Source organism: Mesocricetus auratus, unplaced genomic scaffold (genome assembly GCF_017639785.1).
Source record: "Mesocricetus auratus isolate SY011 unplaced genomic scaffold, BCM_Maur_2.0 Super-Scaffold_100676, whole genome shotgun sequence".
Taxonomy (NCBI): Eukaryota; Metazoa; Chordata; class Mammalia; order Rodentia; family Cricetidae; genus Mesocricetus; species Mesocricetus auratus.
This window is the reverse complement of record NW_024429266.1, coordinates 149,450,977-149,466,611: the sequence shown is the minus strand read 5'-3', so window position 1 is coordinate 149,466,611 and position 15,635 is coordinate 149,450,977. Positions and strand designations below refer to the sequence as shown.

At 48.1% G+C, this 15,635-nt stretch overlaps 1 protein-coding gene across 1 annotated transcript; it reads right to left on the bottom strand.

The window, feature by feature from the left end:
• Window positions 1-2,285: 2,285 nt before the first annotated feature.
• On the bottom strand, window positions 2,286-4,406 carry Gp9 (glycoprotein IX platelet). The gene is made up of 2 exons (XM_013114130.3): window positions 4,130-4,406; window positions 2,286-3,274 (listed from the first exon to the last, which is right to left on the bottom strand). The coding sequence occupies exons 1-2, from the start codon at window positions 4,172-4,174 to the stop codon at window positions 2,729-2,731; spliced, it is 591 nt and encodes a 196-aa protein (XP_012969584.2). The 5' UTR covers window positions 4,175-4,406; the 3' UTR covers window positions 2,286-2,728.
• Window positions 4,407-15,635: the final 11,229 nt, after the last annotated feature.

Sequence of the window (15,635 nt, the reverse complement as noted above, 5' to 3'; positions counted from 1 at the left end):
AAAGGGTCATAGTGGCCTGTCTGTCCAGTGGCTCGGGGCTCATATCCCCCTCTGTGCTAGGGAAGACTGCTTGTTAAAGAGATACCTGGGATACCTCATGTGAGGTATTTCACACAGAGCTCATTGTTGTTACTCGGTGTTCATGTAACTCTGATTTTTAACACAGGAGCCACAAGCTGTCAGCCCCTACTGGTCTCATTCATCCTACTGTTGGTCCTTTCCTCCCTCTCTCTCTCCCTCCCTCCCTCCCTTCCTCCCTCCCTTCTTCCCTTCCTCTCTCACTACCCCCTCTTGTTCCTTTTTTTCTTTTTTGAGACAGGGTTTCTCTGTATAGCACTGACTGTCCTGGAACACCCTCTGTAGACCAGGAATGCACCACCACTGGCTGCCCGCCCCCTTTGGTTTTTTGAGGCAGGGTTTCTCTGCAGCATTGGAGGCTGTCCTGGAACTAGCTCTTGTAGACCAGGCTAGTCTTGAACTCACAGAGATCCACCTGCCTCTGCCTCCCAAATGCTGGGATTAAAGGCGTGAGCCACCACTGCCTGGCTTTTCTTTTCTTTTCTTTTTTTTTTTTAAGACAAGGTCTCACACTGTGCTCTGGACTAGTCTGGAACTCCCTCTGTAGACCAGGCTGACCTCGAACTCACAGAGACTAAAGGCATGCAGCACCACTGTCCGTCGCTCTCTCTCTCTCTCTCTCTCTCTCTCTCTCTCTCTCTCTCTCTCTCTTTAAAGAAAAGGTCTCACACTATGCTCTGGGCTAGACTGGAACTCACTGTGTAGCCCAGGCTGGCCTTGAACGTTCAGTGATCCTCTTGCTTCAGTTTCCATAGTGCTGGGATTACAGGTATGGCCACCATGCCCTGCTCTTTTAAAAGTCTGACTTGACTGCCAACACAAAGAACATATGGACAGCTACCTCCAGAGCTCAGGGTTCGGGGGGACTTTCTACTCAGTGATATTGCCCCTGTGGGTGAAGCCCAGGGTGTCTAATTGCCCACCACTCCCCATTGTCTTCCCTCCTTCTGGCTCCCTCTCTTTACTGAGTCCTGTAGTCCACTCCTTACTGAGTCCTGTGGAGTAGTGTCCTGTAGTCCACTCTGTGCACTGGTGTCCTGTAGTCCACTCTTTACTGAGTCCTGTGGAGTAGTGTCCTGTAGTCCACTCTGTGCACTGGTGTCCTGTGCACTAGTGTCCTGTAGTCCACTCTGTGCACTGGTGTCCTGTAGTCCACTCTTTACTGAGTCCTGTGCACTAGTGTCCTGTAGTTCACTCTGCCCTCTTGGCCTTCCTAGTGCAACCTCTGGCTCACAGGCCCACCCTGGCTGGCACAGTTTAAGAACTCATAGGTAACAATGGGACTTCCATGAGAGATGAGAGAGAGAGAGAGAGAGAGAGAGAGAGAGAGAGAGAGAGAGAGAGACAGGGAGAGAGAGAGACAGAGAGAGAGAGGGAGACAGGGAGAGAGAGAGACAGAGAGGCACACACACATACATACACACACACACACACACAGAGAGAGAGAGAGAGAGGCAGACAGGCAGGCACAGAGAGAGAGACAGGGAGAGAGAGAGAGAGAGAGAGAGAGGCACAGAGAGAGAGACAGACAGAGAAGCACACACACAGAGGGGAAGAGAGAGAGAGAGAGAGACAGAGAGAGGGACACACAGAGAGAGAGAGACAGAGACAGAGACAGAGAGAGACGGGGAGAGAGAAAGAGACAGGGAGAGAGACGGAGAGAGAGAGGCACACAGACACACACACACACACACACACACACACACAGAGGGGTGGGGGAGAGGGGTGTTCAAGATAAGAATCTGATGATTATTGCCTAGGGCAGGATGGGCTAGGACCCAGAACTTGGAAGCTGCTGGTGCCAGCACATTGGGAGGAATTGCTTTCTCATTTGTATCAGATAAGCAGGCAGACAGGGAGAAGACTGAGGGAGTCAGGGAAGATACAGGGAGCCCTCAAGCCTCCCATGCTGGAATGGAGCTCCCAGACCAATTGGGAAAAGCACCGTGAAGATGCGTCCTCTCCCCTGGATCACCCCGCCCTACCCTCTGTTATGCCCAGTAAACTTTCTGTGGCACTTCGATGGGGGCTGCAGGCCTGTGTCAAGTGAGGCTGTTGGTAGAGGCCATGAAAGCTGGTCAGGATGCCCAGAGATTATGGAATTGGGGTAACTGGGTAGGAAACCTTAGGGAGAGAGAAGTCTCAATACCAGGTTAAAATATAATGATCCCAGATTTCTAGAAGAAACCAGACTTAAGAAATTACTATTTTGAGCTCATACAAAAGTGGGTTTATTGTTGTCTTTTAAAATTACATTTATTTGCACCGGGCGGTGGTGGCACATGCCTTTAATCCCAGCACTCGGGAGGCAGAGGCAGGTGGATCTCTGTGAGTTCGAGGCTGGGCTGGACCGACAGCCTCCAAAACAATACAGAGAAACCCTGTCTTGTAAAAAACCAAAAAAAAAGTTAAAATTACATTTATTTGCTGTGCATGCACAACATGAATGTGGAGGTGAGATTTGGTTCTTTCTGATGACACGGGTCCTGGGGATCAACTCAGGTCTTCAGACTTGGCAGCACGTGTCTTTGCCCACTGAGGATCTTAGCAGCCCCTCCTGTGGGCGTCTGGTGGCATGGCCTGGCTCAGTCCGGTGCTCCTGGACACCCGGCTTAGGTCTGGGCTTCCAGTCTGGTTTCATGGGCTGGGCTCAATTCAGGGGCTCTTTGAATGTGTTCAGCAGGCTAGCCAGAAGAACTAGGCCCAGCACAGCTACGGCTACTAGTGCCACATCCCACCAGATCCCTGAATAGGCCCAGGATGGTGGCAGCTTCCAGCCACAGTTGCCCAGTTCATAGCCGGTCAGCTGGCTCAGTGGGCGCCTGGTGGCCAACTCAGGGCTGGCACAGTACACATGCTCCAGGGCCTCAGGCATGTGGTCCTCCAGCCAGAGGCGCAAGTAGGTGAGGCTGCAGTCACAGTGCCAGGGGTTGTGCGTCACGTCGAGGTTCCACAGCTGAGGCATGTGGTCGAAGGCCCCTGGTGGCACTGCACGTAGGCTATTGTTGGCCAGCAGGAGCTGGCGAGTGTGAGCTGGCAGCACAGGCAGCGCTGTGAGGCCCTGCCCCTCACAGTTCACCTTTAGCCCCATGGTTTCCAAGGCCTGGCAGGTGCAGGGCCTTGGGCAGGCCTCGGTGGCTGTGGCCACAGGCCAGAGCAGAAACAGGAGCCCCCAGGTAGTCATCCAGCAGGTAGGCTGTGGGCAGAACAATGAGATTGGGACCTGTCGGCCTGTACCGGGATTCCTATGCTGGACAAAGGTGTGAACCTACTCTCCAGGCCTCTGCAGGCTGCAGGAGCACTGTGCTCTGGGTTAGGCTGGAACTCACTGTGCAGCCCAGGAAGTGCAGTAGAGAGGGACAGGGTCTTCCTGGTGTCGGCCAGAGATCCCAGCCCCTGCTCGGATCGGGAAGCAGGTGACTGCTAAGGGACTCCAGTCTTAGACCCTGGCCGCAGAGGCTAGGAAAGGTCCTTGCAGACTGTACCCAGTCCTTTGCCTGAGCCTGGAGTCAGACCATGGAATGCATTCGACCCCTTGATCACTCTCTCATGATGCCTGATTCAAAACACCCTGTAGGGCCGTCAGGGCGGCAGCTCAGAGGGGAGCTCATAGGGATCTGTCTAAATGCCACTCTTCTAGGCTAATGGCCAGAGCTGGGAAATGAAGGCCTAAAGAGGGGAAACGCTTGCCCACGCTCACCCAGAAGTCCATGGCAGAGTGCAGACCAGAACGAAGTCTCAGGATCATCTGGTTCTGCCTCGTTTGCTGTCTCCCCTCCCCGTTTAGGAGTAGGGGCTGTTTCCCCTTCTCAAGCATTTGCTCTCCTACTGGAGTCCAACTCCCAGCAGGCTTCAGGGAGTGTTCATTGAACGACTCATGAATCTTGATTGAGCCAAGTTTCTGGTTGACACCTCAGAGCAAATGTTCTCCCACAGTCCATCTTTTAGTGGAGAGTCAAGGGAGCAACACAAGAGTCCCCTCTTTTTCTGCCAGCTCAACTGGAGTGGACACCAGGCAGGAGGTCATGCTGGAAATAAGGGGACCACTTACCTGTGAGGTCTTGGTTGGGGCACACCTTCTGTGAGCTGGTAGCATCCTGGTTGAGGATGTGGTGGTAGTGTGTGTGTGTGAGCTGTGTGAGCTATGTGAGCTGTGTGAGCTGTGTGAGCTATGTGAGCTGGCATTGGTGGCCGCTGCTTGAGTAGAGGAAGGAAATGATGAAAATAGCCTGGTTTATCCCCCACGTACAGCCCTGAGGGCCTATCTCAGAGGCAGGAGGCTCCCAGGGTCCCAGGGCCTTGGGCATAGAAATGCAGGTCAACTCCATTTTAAGGAAGGTACCTCTGTACCAAAAGCAACCTGTGGCCTTGTGTGGTGGGCCTGGAGGCCAATCGGGTGTCCTTGACCCAGTCCTAGTAGTTGGGGAGGGCGTCCTGGAAGAGAAGATGCTTAGATGAGCGAGGGTGACTGTAAGTTCTTTATAAACTTGGGCAATGGCCCTGGTGCTGCATGCCTGCATGAGGTGTGGGATGGGACCACAAGGATGCCTGTTTATAGTCCCCCATCCCTCTGAAGATGTCGAGGAGGCTCCTTTTTTGTCCTTGGTGTCTTTAGCACCTTCTCCTTCCACTTCTTTGTTTTGTTTGTTTGTTTTTTGTTTTTTTATATTTTATTTTCCAGTTTAAATTTAGATAAGAAACGAGGTTGCTTCACAAGTCAGTTCTAGGTCCCTCTCCCATTCCCTCCCCTCTTCCCGTGCCCTCCCCCCAAACCCCCCCATTATCCCTCCTTCCACTTCTAATAGAGATGCAGGTTTGCAGCACTGAACCTCTCAGAGGCAGAACCCAACTGCAGCCAAAGACCAATATTTATCTCACAGTTACTCTTTATAGCCTCTTCCATTTGAGTGTGACATCATATTCCACTCCTGTTAGTAACTGTAATGGTAATGTTTTTTTCCTCATAAGATAGATATAGTTGCAGTTTAATTAGTGCTTTTGGTTTTACAAAATATTAATCAAAATCAGGCCTAATGGCCAAATAGAAACATCACGAAACTAAAACTTCAAATGTGTGCATTTTTATAATAAATCATAAAAATTCCACAACTGTGACATTGTGACAATAAAGCAAGTCAATTGATACTTAGCAGATGACAGTTCATGTGCACAGAAGATGGGGAGGGGCTGCTGAGTCTTGGGCTGGAGTGACACTTGCTGAAACTGGGGCTCCCGGGACTGGGGAGGCAGGATCACTGCAGAAAGGAAGAGACCCCTGACCAGCCCTTAGGTCATGGCTGGTGTTGGTCAGGAGCAACAAACACAGTAAGAGGATCTTGGCCCTTGGTCTGGAGAGATTCAGATGGGTTAGAGATGGAGAGGGAAACTGAGGCTGACAACAACAGGGCCACCGGCTAAGGCACACTGGCTCTTGTTCAGCAGGACATGTGTCACACCGGCTGGGACACAGGTCAACATGTCCTGCATTGGTTCTTTGTTGTGGTTGCTTTTGTTTTTGTTTTGGACAGGGTTTTTCTGTAGCTTTGGAGTTTGTCTTGGAACTCACTCTGTAGACTAGGCTGCCCTTGAACTCACAGAGATCCCCTGCCTTTGCCTCCTCAGTACTGGGAAGAAAAGCGGGTGCCACCACCACCCAGCTGTGCCCTGGCTCTCAAGCAGTTCTAAGACAGCAGAAGTCACACTGGCCCAGAGTCAGGGCAGAAGGCTGATACTCCCCCCATTGCGTGCCTCGCTCCCCACCTCCACAGACTAGCTGCTTCCTCCCCGGTAGGCAGGCCTTTCAGTGATTACTGGGTCTCCCTTGAGGCCCTTAGGGGCCATGTGGCCTCTTCACAGCTTCTGTTACTCCTGCTTCAGTATGGGGGCTGGATGTACATGGAACTCTCACTGGCTGAGCTCTGGTTCTCCAGGGCCAGCTTCTTCAACCTTCTGCCTCTGGCTCAGAGAGAGTGGGGGAGATCTTCTCTGGCCCTGCGGTCATACCTTCCTGGAGCCTATTTTCCTATGCTTGTGAGGACTCTGGCCCTGGTTGGGGGTCTCAGTCTCTGTTAGCTTTTCCTCCCTTTATGGTAGAGCCTCCCTTTATGGTCTTCACTTCCCCATCTTTAGGGCAGTCAGTTTCTCCTCAAGGTGGAGCCAGAGTCCCTGGGTGAGTGGGGATCCCACAGCCTCCAGGCTGAGCTCCTGGCTAAGCCGGTGTGGTCCATGTCTCATCTATTCAGGTTTCTAAGATCTCCTTATTTTTGGCAGGTTACAGCAGCATCAGCAACAGCAAAACCCTATACAAACACTTTATTTTTTTCTAGTGGAAAAATTGTAATGTTCAAAAGATTAGGAAGAAGAAAATTAAAAATGTCTTCAACCCCCAGCATGAATAAGAATGCCTTTGGGGCCTGGTGTTAAGGTGTAACTCAACACACAGCGCTTGTCCAACATGTGCAAAGACCTGAGACTGGAGACCCAGAGTCACATGTATACCTACATAGAAGTGTGTTTTCTTACCCAAATAGACTCATCTGGAGGTCACTCTCTCCTGTGCCTCCTCTTCCCACTGTGACTAAACCCACATCCACAGCATCCGTCATGGAGGCTCGGCATGGCTTCGTGGGTGTGGCTTCCTTAAAGAACCCTCTTATCTCCATTGCACAGGGCCTTTGTGGTGCCGGAGGATCAGAGGTGCCCTGGCTCGTGGGGGGCAGGGCTCTCAAACTGTGGCCGAGCACTGTCAAGATTACAAATGAGTACTGTTAACCGCTGTTACAACTGTTCTCTTCAGCTTTTTATAAGACGGTGTAGCAAATAGTCTTTTAATGCTTTTTGCAAATGATAAAAATTGTTAAGAGCTGTTAGACGTGTCATTCTTTTTTATTTTCTTTTGAGACAGAGTTTCTCTGTGTAGTTCTGGCTGTCCTAGAACTTATTCTATAGACCAGGCTGGCCTCTAACTCACAAAGATCCACCTGCCTTTGGGATTAAAGGCGTGCACCACTATGCCTGGCTCAGATCCTTATTCTTTCTTTGGTTTGTCGAGACAGGATTTCTCTGTGTAACAGCCCTGGCTGTCCTGGAACTTGATTTGGAGACCAGAATTCACAGAGCTCCACCTGCCTCTGCCCTGTTTCTGCCTCCCAAGTGCTGGGATTAAAGATGTGCGCCACCACAGCCTTGAAAATTTTTTATTTATTTATATTTTATATATGAGTGCTCTGCATGTATTTCTGCACTCCAGAAGAAGGCATCAGATCCTATTATAGGATGGTTGTGAGCCACCAGGTGATTGCTGGGAATTGAACTTAGGACCTCTGGCAGAGCAGCCAGTGTTCTTAACCTCTGAGCATCTCTCCAGCCCTGCCTTACCTTAATTTATAATCCCAATGTTTTTATGCACTCTCAAACAGTTAGCCATACTCTAGGTCTTTTATTATGAAAAGAAATAACTATGCCATATGTGATGGCACTGCTCTATACTCAGTACTTGGGAGGCAGAGGCAGGAGAATTGTCTCAAACACTGAGGTCAACATGGTCTACATGGTAAGATCCAGACCAGCCAGGGCTATGTAGCAAGACTTTATCTCAGAAAAAAGAAAAAGACAAAGTAGTTATATGTGCCAGTAACAGAGTCCTTGACAATCAATGAAGACAGCTTTTAGCACCAAGTGAACAGCACACAGCAGTAAATGAAAAGAACATCTTAAATTACTTAAACTTTCAGGTTAAAAAAGGGGTGATTGACAAATCTGTTAATAACAACTGGATCTATTTGTATCTTACAAAACTATTTTGATTAAAAAAAAACCTAAAAAACCCTGCAAGGTATGAGAAGGTCTAATGTTACCTGCTGCCATTAAAATAGAGAAATAGTTCATGGGAATAAGCATGGAAAAAGTTATAAAATCTGTTGAGACAATCTTTTTTACACAGTGTGACAATGTGTCTCTGTCCTTCCTCATCTGCCTAAGGCACCTTCTGATTGGTTTAATAAAGAGCTGAATGGCCAATAGCTAGGCAGGAGAGGACAGGTGGGACCTGAGGAAGAATCTGATATGTGAGGGAGACAGCAGTGAAACACAGGTGAGCAGGATGGAGGAGAGGTAAAAAGACGCAAGGCAGAACGTAGATTAATAGGAACAGGTTAATTTAAGTTATAAGAGCTGGTTGGGAACAAGTCTAAGCTAAGGCCAAGCTTTCATAATTAACAGTAAGTCTCTGTGTCATTATTCAGGAGCAGGTGGTCCAAAGAAAGATACATTACAAATCCCCTTTATTGAACTGGACATTGTTGGTGGACACCTTTAATTTCAGCACTTGGGAGGAAGAGGCAGGCGGATCTCTGTGATTTCAAGACCAGCGTGGTCTACAAAGAGCTAGTTCCAAGACAGGTTTCAAAGTTACACAGGGAAACCCTGTCTCAAAAAAAAAATCCCCTTCATTGAATGATACTGTTTCTATGAGACTTTCTGAAACTAGTAACTACTAGTTTTTGGTTTTTACGAGACAGGGTTTCTCTGTATTGTTTTGGAGGCTGTCAGTCCAGCCCAGCCTCGAACTCACAGAGACCTGCCTGCCTCTGCCTCCCGAGTGCTGGGATTAAAGGCAGGCGCCACCACCGCCCAGCCAGTAACTACTAGTTTTAACAGCTTATCTCCAGATGTAGGGGCACATCAAAGTCTTTACTTCGGTTAGATGAAACAACTATTTTGTTGACTTATTTGTGCATTCAAAAAGACTTATTTATGCATATCTGTGTATGCACGTGTTCAACAAAGGCACACATGGGTACAAGTGCCCGTGGAGGCCAGAAGGGGCGTCAGATGCCCTGGAGGTGGAGTTACAGGTGGTTGTGGGCCTGTAACCGAGGTCCTCTCCAAGTCTGCTCTGATGTCCTCCCCTCCCCTCTCCCTCCCCCACCTTCTTCTTTCTCTGTCTCTTTTCTATCTGGGGTAGGGTCTCATTGTGTAGCCCTGGCTGACCTAGAACTCCATATAGACAGGTTGGCCTGGAGCTCACAGGGACAAATGGCTTCTGCTAAGCATGATGCTCGGCAGCAAGTGCTTTTGACTGCCAAGCCATCTCCCCAGCCCCAGTTTGTTCTATTTTTTGAGACAAGGTCTCATGTAGTTCAAGCTGGCCTTGACTTGCTACATAGCCAAGGATGACTTTGAGTTTCTGATTCTCCTGCCTCCACCCTCGAAGCTCTGGGGTGCTAGGTGTGCATCACCTTGCCAAGCTAAACAACTGGTATTTCTCACTTTATGTAAGACGCGTTTATAAAGGACCCACATAAAGAATTGTTGTCTTATTACTGTTTGTAAGGCACACAGGAGGAGAGATGCCTTGAGCTGATATAGTTTTCACAAATGAAACGTACAATGGAAACACTGCATCAGCGTTTGTCCAGCCTGTGCCTGGTGGTGAGAATGTTGGCTTTGCAGCCATAGTTAAAGCTGGTGGTAATGGGCATAGAGGTTTTACTTACTGCGTGGTCCACCAGGAGGCACTCAGAGCAAAACAATATCACTAACCTTACATGCCACTATCTGCTGTACTCCCAAAGTCAGCAACGTAAGAGCAGAGCCCTCAGGAGTCACTTTTGCAAAGATGTGGACCCTGATCACAAGAAGAGAGGTCTGTGCTCTCAGGAGAGGTGAAGTTTAAACAGATTATTGTAATTTTTAAAAGTAGAAATGTGTGTCCTTCTCAGAGTCCAGAGAAGGATGTTGTAAATTTTCTGCTTCATTCCTTTGACACAGGATCCTCCCATTCCCCCAGGGTTTCTCTGTGTAGCCCTGGCTGTCCTGGAACTCGCTCTGTAGACCAAGCTGGCCTCAAACTCTGCCTGTCTTTGCCTTCCAGGTGCTGGAATTAAAGGCATGCACCTCTACTGCCCGGCAGTCACAGGATCTCTTACTGAGCCCAGAGCTAGGCTGGCCATTAGGATGCCTGAGGGACAACCCCATCCACTGCTGGGGTTATAGGCACCCCCCCTTTTATGTGGGTTCTGGGGTTTGAACTCAGGGGCAGAAATTGCTTTTAGCCACAGAGCTGTCTCTCTAGACCCAGGTGTTAATTCTTTGATGGTACAGAAATCTAATTTTGTTAATCTGTTTGCTTATTGGTTTATGGCTTTCAGAAATGTATTTTTTATTAAAAAGATAAATGATTTAAACATACTGTTTCAAGGAAGAAATTGTAATATGGTGTTTGCTGTGAGATAGGGATTCTCTATGTAGCTCTGTCTATCTTAGAACTTCCTCTGTAGACCAGGCTGGCCTTGAACTCACAGAGATCTGCCTGCCAATGTTTGTGCTACCTCTCCCTTTTTGTTTGTTTGCTTGTTTTTTTTTGAGACAGGGTTTCTCTGTGGCTTTGGAGCCTGTCCTGGAACTAGCTCTTGGAGGCCAGGCTGGTCTCGAACTCACAAGAGCTGCCTGCTTCTCTGCCTCCTGAGTGCTGGCACTCCCGTTTGTAATGTTTATATTAAATAAATTTTATATTAAAATAAAAAATTAAAGTTTAACTAAAAAAAACTAACAAATAGAATAGGATGGAATGTGTTCCTTAAAAATACAGTTAAGGACAACTTTATAATTGAAAGTAGTTTTCCCAAATATTTGATTGTAAAGAGTCATACCTGCTCATCTGAAATGTCCTGAGACACAGCTTCAGAAACGTTCCCTTCACGTTTGATTCTAAACAGCTATGTTTGGTCTGTAAACTGTACCTAGCTGAAATTTTAAGTTTATTTTCACTTAAGGATCAAGTAGAATCTGCTGAGTTAACAAATAAATACAGGTTAAAATTAGAATTTCATGAAAGAATCGCTAAACCAGTTTCAGCTTGGGAGGAGACAGAATTTTCTTTTTTTTAAATTAATTTATTTTTAATTTAATTTTATATTCCAACCACTGTTTTCCCTCCCACCCTTCCATCTGCCTCACTTTGCCTCCCTCCAGCCTCCCCTATCCACTCCTCCCAACAGGTAAGGGCTCCCATGGGGAGTCAACACAGTTTGGCACATTAATTTGGGGTAGGACCAAGTGTCCCCCCTGTACCCCTCATGTTAAGTCTGAGCATGCCATCCCCTCATAGGGAATGGGCTTCCACAAGCTAGCTCGTGCTCCAGGGATAGACCCTGGTCCTACTGCCAGGGGCCCCTCAGATAGACCAAGGTTCACAACTGTCTTCCACCTGCCGAGGGCCTAGTTCAGTCCCGTGGAGGCTTCACAGCTGTCGGTCCAGAGTTCATGAGTTTCTACGAGCTTGGTTTAGCTCTGTTGATTTCTCCATCATGATCTTGACCTCCCTTGCTCATGTATCCCCTCCTCCCTTTCTTTGACTGGATTCCTGGAGTTTGGTTCTGGATCTCTGCATCTGTTTCCGTCAGTTACTGAAAGAAGGCTCTAGCTTTTCTGGAACTGTGAATTATAGTCTGGTTATCCTTTGCTTTATATCTGCTATTCACTTAAGAGTGAGTACATACCGTGTTTGTCTTTCTGAGTCTGGATTACCTTACTCAGGATGCTTTTTTCTAGTTCTATCCATTTGTCTGCAAATTTCATGATGCCTTGCTCGGCCTAGACACAGGTGTGTGGGGGGGTGGGGAGGTGCCTTGGTCCTGCCTCAACGAGATGATGGGGCAGACTTCGTAGACTTCCTAGGGGAGGCCTTGCCCTCTCTGAGGAGCAGATGGCAGGTGGGGTGGGGAGGAAGTGGGGAGGAGCGGGAGGAGAGGAGGAACTGGGATTGGAAAGTAAAAAATAAACTAATAAAAAATAAATGAGAGAGAGAGAGAGAGAGAGAGAGTACTTGCTGTGGAAACAAGAGGACTAGGGTTCAAATCTAGAACCTGTGCAAAAGCCAGGCATTGGCAACTGTAAGCAGAGTGGGACTTGGGGGTGGCAGACACAGGCAGAGTCCAGGAGCTTGCTGGTCAGGCAGCCTAGCTCAAGTGTCAGGTTCAGTAAAGACCTAATCACAAAAAATAAAGTGACAAGCGATAGGGGACAATGTCAAACATACGTCTCTGGCCTCTACTTGTACATGCATGGACACACATCTCCCCCCACTCCTACCCTGCCCAGAAAGGAACCCTTGACAGACTAAAGTAATAATTTTCCCGAAGTCCATCTTAGTGAACTGATAAAGTTTTTACTGTCGTTCCTAACGGGTGTTAGATGAGGAGTTATAGGAGCAGTGTCTTAGTTAGGGCTTTTATTGCTGTAATAAAGCACCATGACCAAAAAGCAGGTTTTGGGGAAGAAAGGGTATTTGACTTATACTTATATTTGGCTTATACTTATACTTTATTATACTTACACTGGGGTAGGTGATCCCAGCACTTAGATCCCTCATCACTGAAGGAAGTCAGGACAGGAACTCAAACAGGGTGGGAACCTGGAGGCAGGAGGTGACGCAGAGGCCATGGAGGGTGCTGCTTACTGGCTTGCTCCTCATGGCTTACTCAACCTGCTTTCTTATCCCTGGACCACTCACCATGGGCTGGGCCCGCCCCTATCAATCACTAATTAAGAAAACACCAGACAGTTGGATATTATGGAGATATTTTCTCAGCCAAGGTTTCCTCTTTCCAGATGACTTCAGCTTGTGTCAAACTGACCTTAAGCTGTCCAGCACAAGCAGGGAGGAACCAAAGCAGCTCTAGCTGGAAAGAAGGTAAGGACTCATGAAAGCTCAACCCTGGAGCTCAACCCTCGCCCAACTCGAGGCTGCTCTGCGGGACAGGCCAAGCCAGGTGCTAGCAATCTCCCCTGGGCTGGCCATTGTCCTTCCCAGCAGTTGTTGGCCGCTTCTAGGAAGCTGGGGTGGGTGATCCCAGTGCTTGGAAGGCAGAGAGAGGCAGGCAGACCCCTGTGAGCTCCAGGCCAGCCTGACCTACACAGTGAGACCCGATCACAAGCAAGCCTCTTAGAATCTCCCATGTCTGCTTTCTCGTAGGTGTGGTGTTTGATGCCTCCTGAGTCCCACGGGCCTCTGTTTTTCTCCATAGGGAATGTGTTCAATTCGGAGAAAACGAATAGACACACCTATAATCATAGAACTCAGGAAGCTGAGACAAGAGGATTGGGATTTGTAATTCACCTGGATTACAAAGCAAGATCCATCTCAAAAAACAAAAATGCATAAATTTGCAAGCTTATAGATGTATAAGTTTAAAAATAGAGCAGGTTCTAAGAAAAAAGGACTAGCACATGTCCTAAGGCCCTCCGGGTTGAACTTGAACTCCCACCTCAGGCTGGGAGAGCTGGAAACTTTGTCCTCAGTACTTCCATCCTCTGAGCGTGTTCGCCACCTAGCGGTGACAGTGTAGAGCTACTTTCTCTTAGCTGGGGGGTATCAGGGGAGGAAAGCAATTTAAGGTCAAGGGAGTATTTTTGCCAGAAGGTGAAAGAAGGACATTGGTTAGAATTTCCCAGAAAACATTTTTAATGAGTTACAGACACTTAGTACAATTCCAAAATTCCAAAGAAGCGTTCCTAGAAAAAGAAAAAGGGGGAGACAGGACATCTGTTCTCACACACTTGTGTGTGTTTTCCCCAACTATGGTGGAATCATCATGCTCCCTGCCCTGTTCTCACCCAGCTAACCAAGATGCTGCTCCTGTCTTTCCATTCAAGAGCTCTACGCTGGGCGTCTCAAGTTCTGTTTTTTTAATTTGAGACAAACTCATCTTTGAATTGTGTCTTCTAAGTGGTAGGGCACTGTGTACGCATGGGGCGGCATCTGGGGCCTCATGTACCCATGGTTCCTCTTCTCTTACCTTCCCGCCTCGCTGCTGCCTGTCCCCTGCATCCCGTTCAGCCTTTGGCCAAGGTGTATAGTCTCTGATGTGAACTCTGATGAGCCTGATCAGGAAGGTGGCGTGCATTCCTCCTCTCCCAGTGTCTTTTTGCTTATGGGTGTCCATCGGCTGGCTTCATGCTTTTAACTTGCCTAGGGATCACTGTCAGGCCTCTCTCCCCACCACGCTGGTCAATGAAACATGAGTTTGCCACAGGAAATGCGTTTGTCTTCTACTGCTGTGTAACACCCCACCCCCAAAACACAGCAGCTTCATAGTAACATTTGTTTGCTTTTTAAAATTGGTATTTGTAGGTCAGATATGATTGTCTCAGATGGGAAGTTCTAGATGGTACAGTCGGGATCTCAGCTGGGCTGAAACTGGGGTTGTAACCATTGAAAGTTTATGGGGCTGGTTGGAATTGCTTCAGAGATGTGTGCTCGAGTTGATGGCTAGAGTCCTCTATTCCTTGCTGGGTATTTATGATGATATATTATTTATGATTTAATAAAGCTTGCCTGAAGGATCAGAATGCAAAGCCAAGCACACTAGTTAGCTATAGAAGCTGGGCAGTGGTGGCATGCACCTTTAATCCCAGGACTCAGGAGACAGAAGCAGGTGGATCTCTGTGAGTTCAAGGACACCCACGGCTACATTAGAGTGAATCAGTCTCAGGCATTTAATACAAGCAGTCTCAGAAAACAGTCTAGGATTCTGAGACTTGGTGGAGAGTAGGGCAGTCTGAGGTTCGGTGGATCGCTCCTTCAGTCTGAACATTGGTGGAGGTGAGAGCTCTCTAGTGGCTGGCCGATCTGCTTCTCTGATCTTCAGCTTGAAACCCTACATCTTTCTCTGGGTTTTTATTATTCAAGCTATAGGTATTGACAGACTAGGATGACTCAAGGCCCTCTGGACAGGGATGCTTGGACATACCCAGGACACAGTGGCTGAAAGACAGCAAGGAAGGCACCACCACACCGGGTGGCTGAGTCTGTGTTCCTACTAGCAACTCTCCCCACACACTGTCAGGTATAAGTCATACCTGACAGTTAGCTATGTCTCATACCTGACAGTCTCACTGTCTTAGGGCTTTATTGCTATGAGGAGACACCATGACCACGGCAACTCTTATAAAGGAAAACGTTTAATTGGAGCTGGCTTACAGTTCAGAGGTTTAGTCTATTATCATCACAGTGGGACATCTTGGTCCGCAGGCAGCAGAAGCAACTGTGTGTCACACTGGGCATAGCTTGAACATATGAGATCTCTAAGCCCACCTCCACAGTGACACACTTTGCCCAACAAGGCCACACCTACTCCAACAAAGCCCACCTGCTAATTGTGCCACTCCTTATGGGGGCCATTTCCTTTCAAACCTCCACATTTGCTCACTTTCAAAGGAAGGAATTAGGTATTTCATTCTGGGGGCAGTATGCCAAAGGCTTTGTGACATGCTTAGAAGAGTCTTTTTTCTCTCGCCGCTACGATGGAACCTCTGACTTCACTTATGCTAACCAGGTACCTATCGCTGAGATCATGAAATTGTCAATCAAATAATTACAAGGCCTTTACAAGAAGACAGCAGTTTTCAGAGGGGGTCACAGCACTGGGAGGGGCAAGTGGACATGGGCTCCCACCCCTAACCAAGAAGCTATCTGCAATCAACACCTGATTGCAAAGGAAAATTTCATTCATTATCTCCAATTGAGTCTCACTGGGATATTAATCACACTTCAA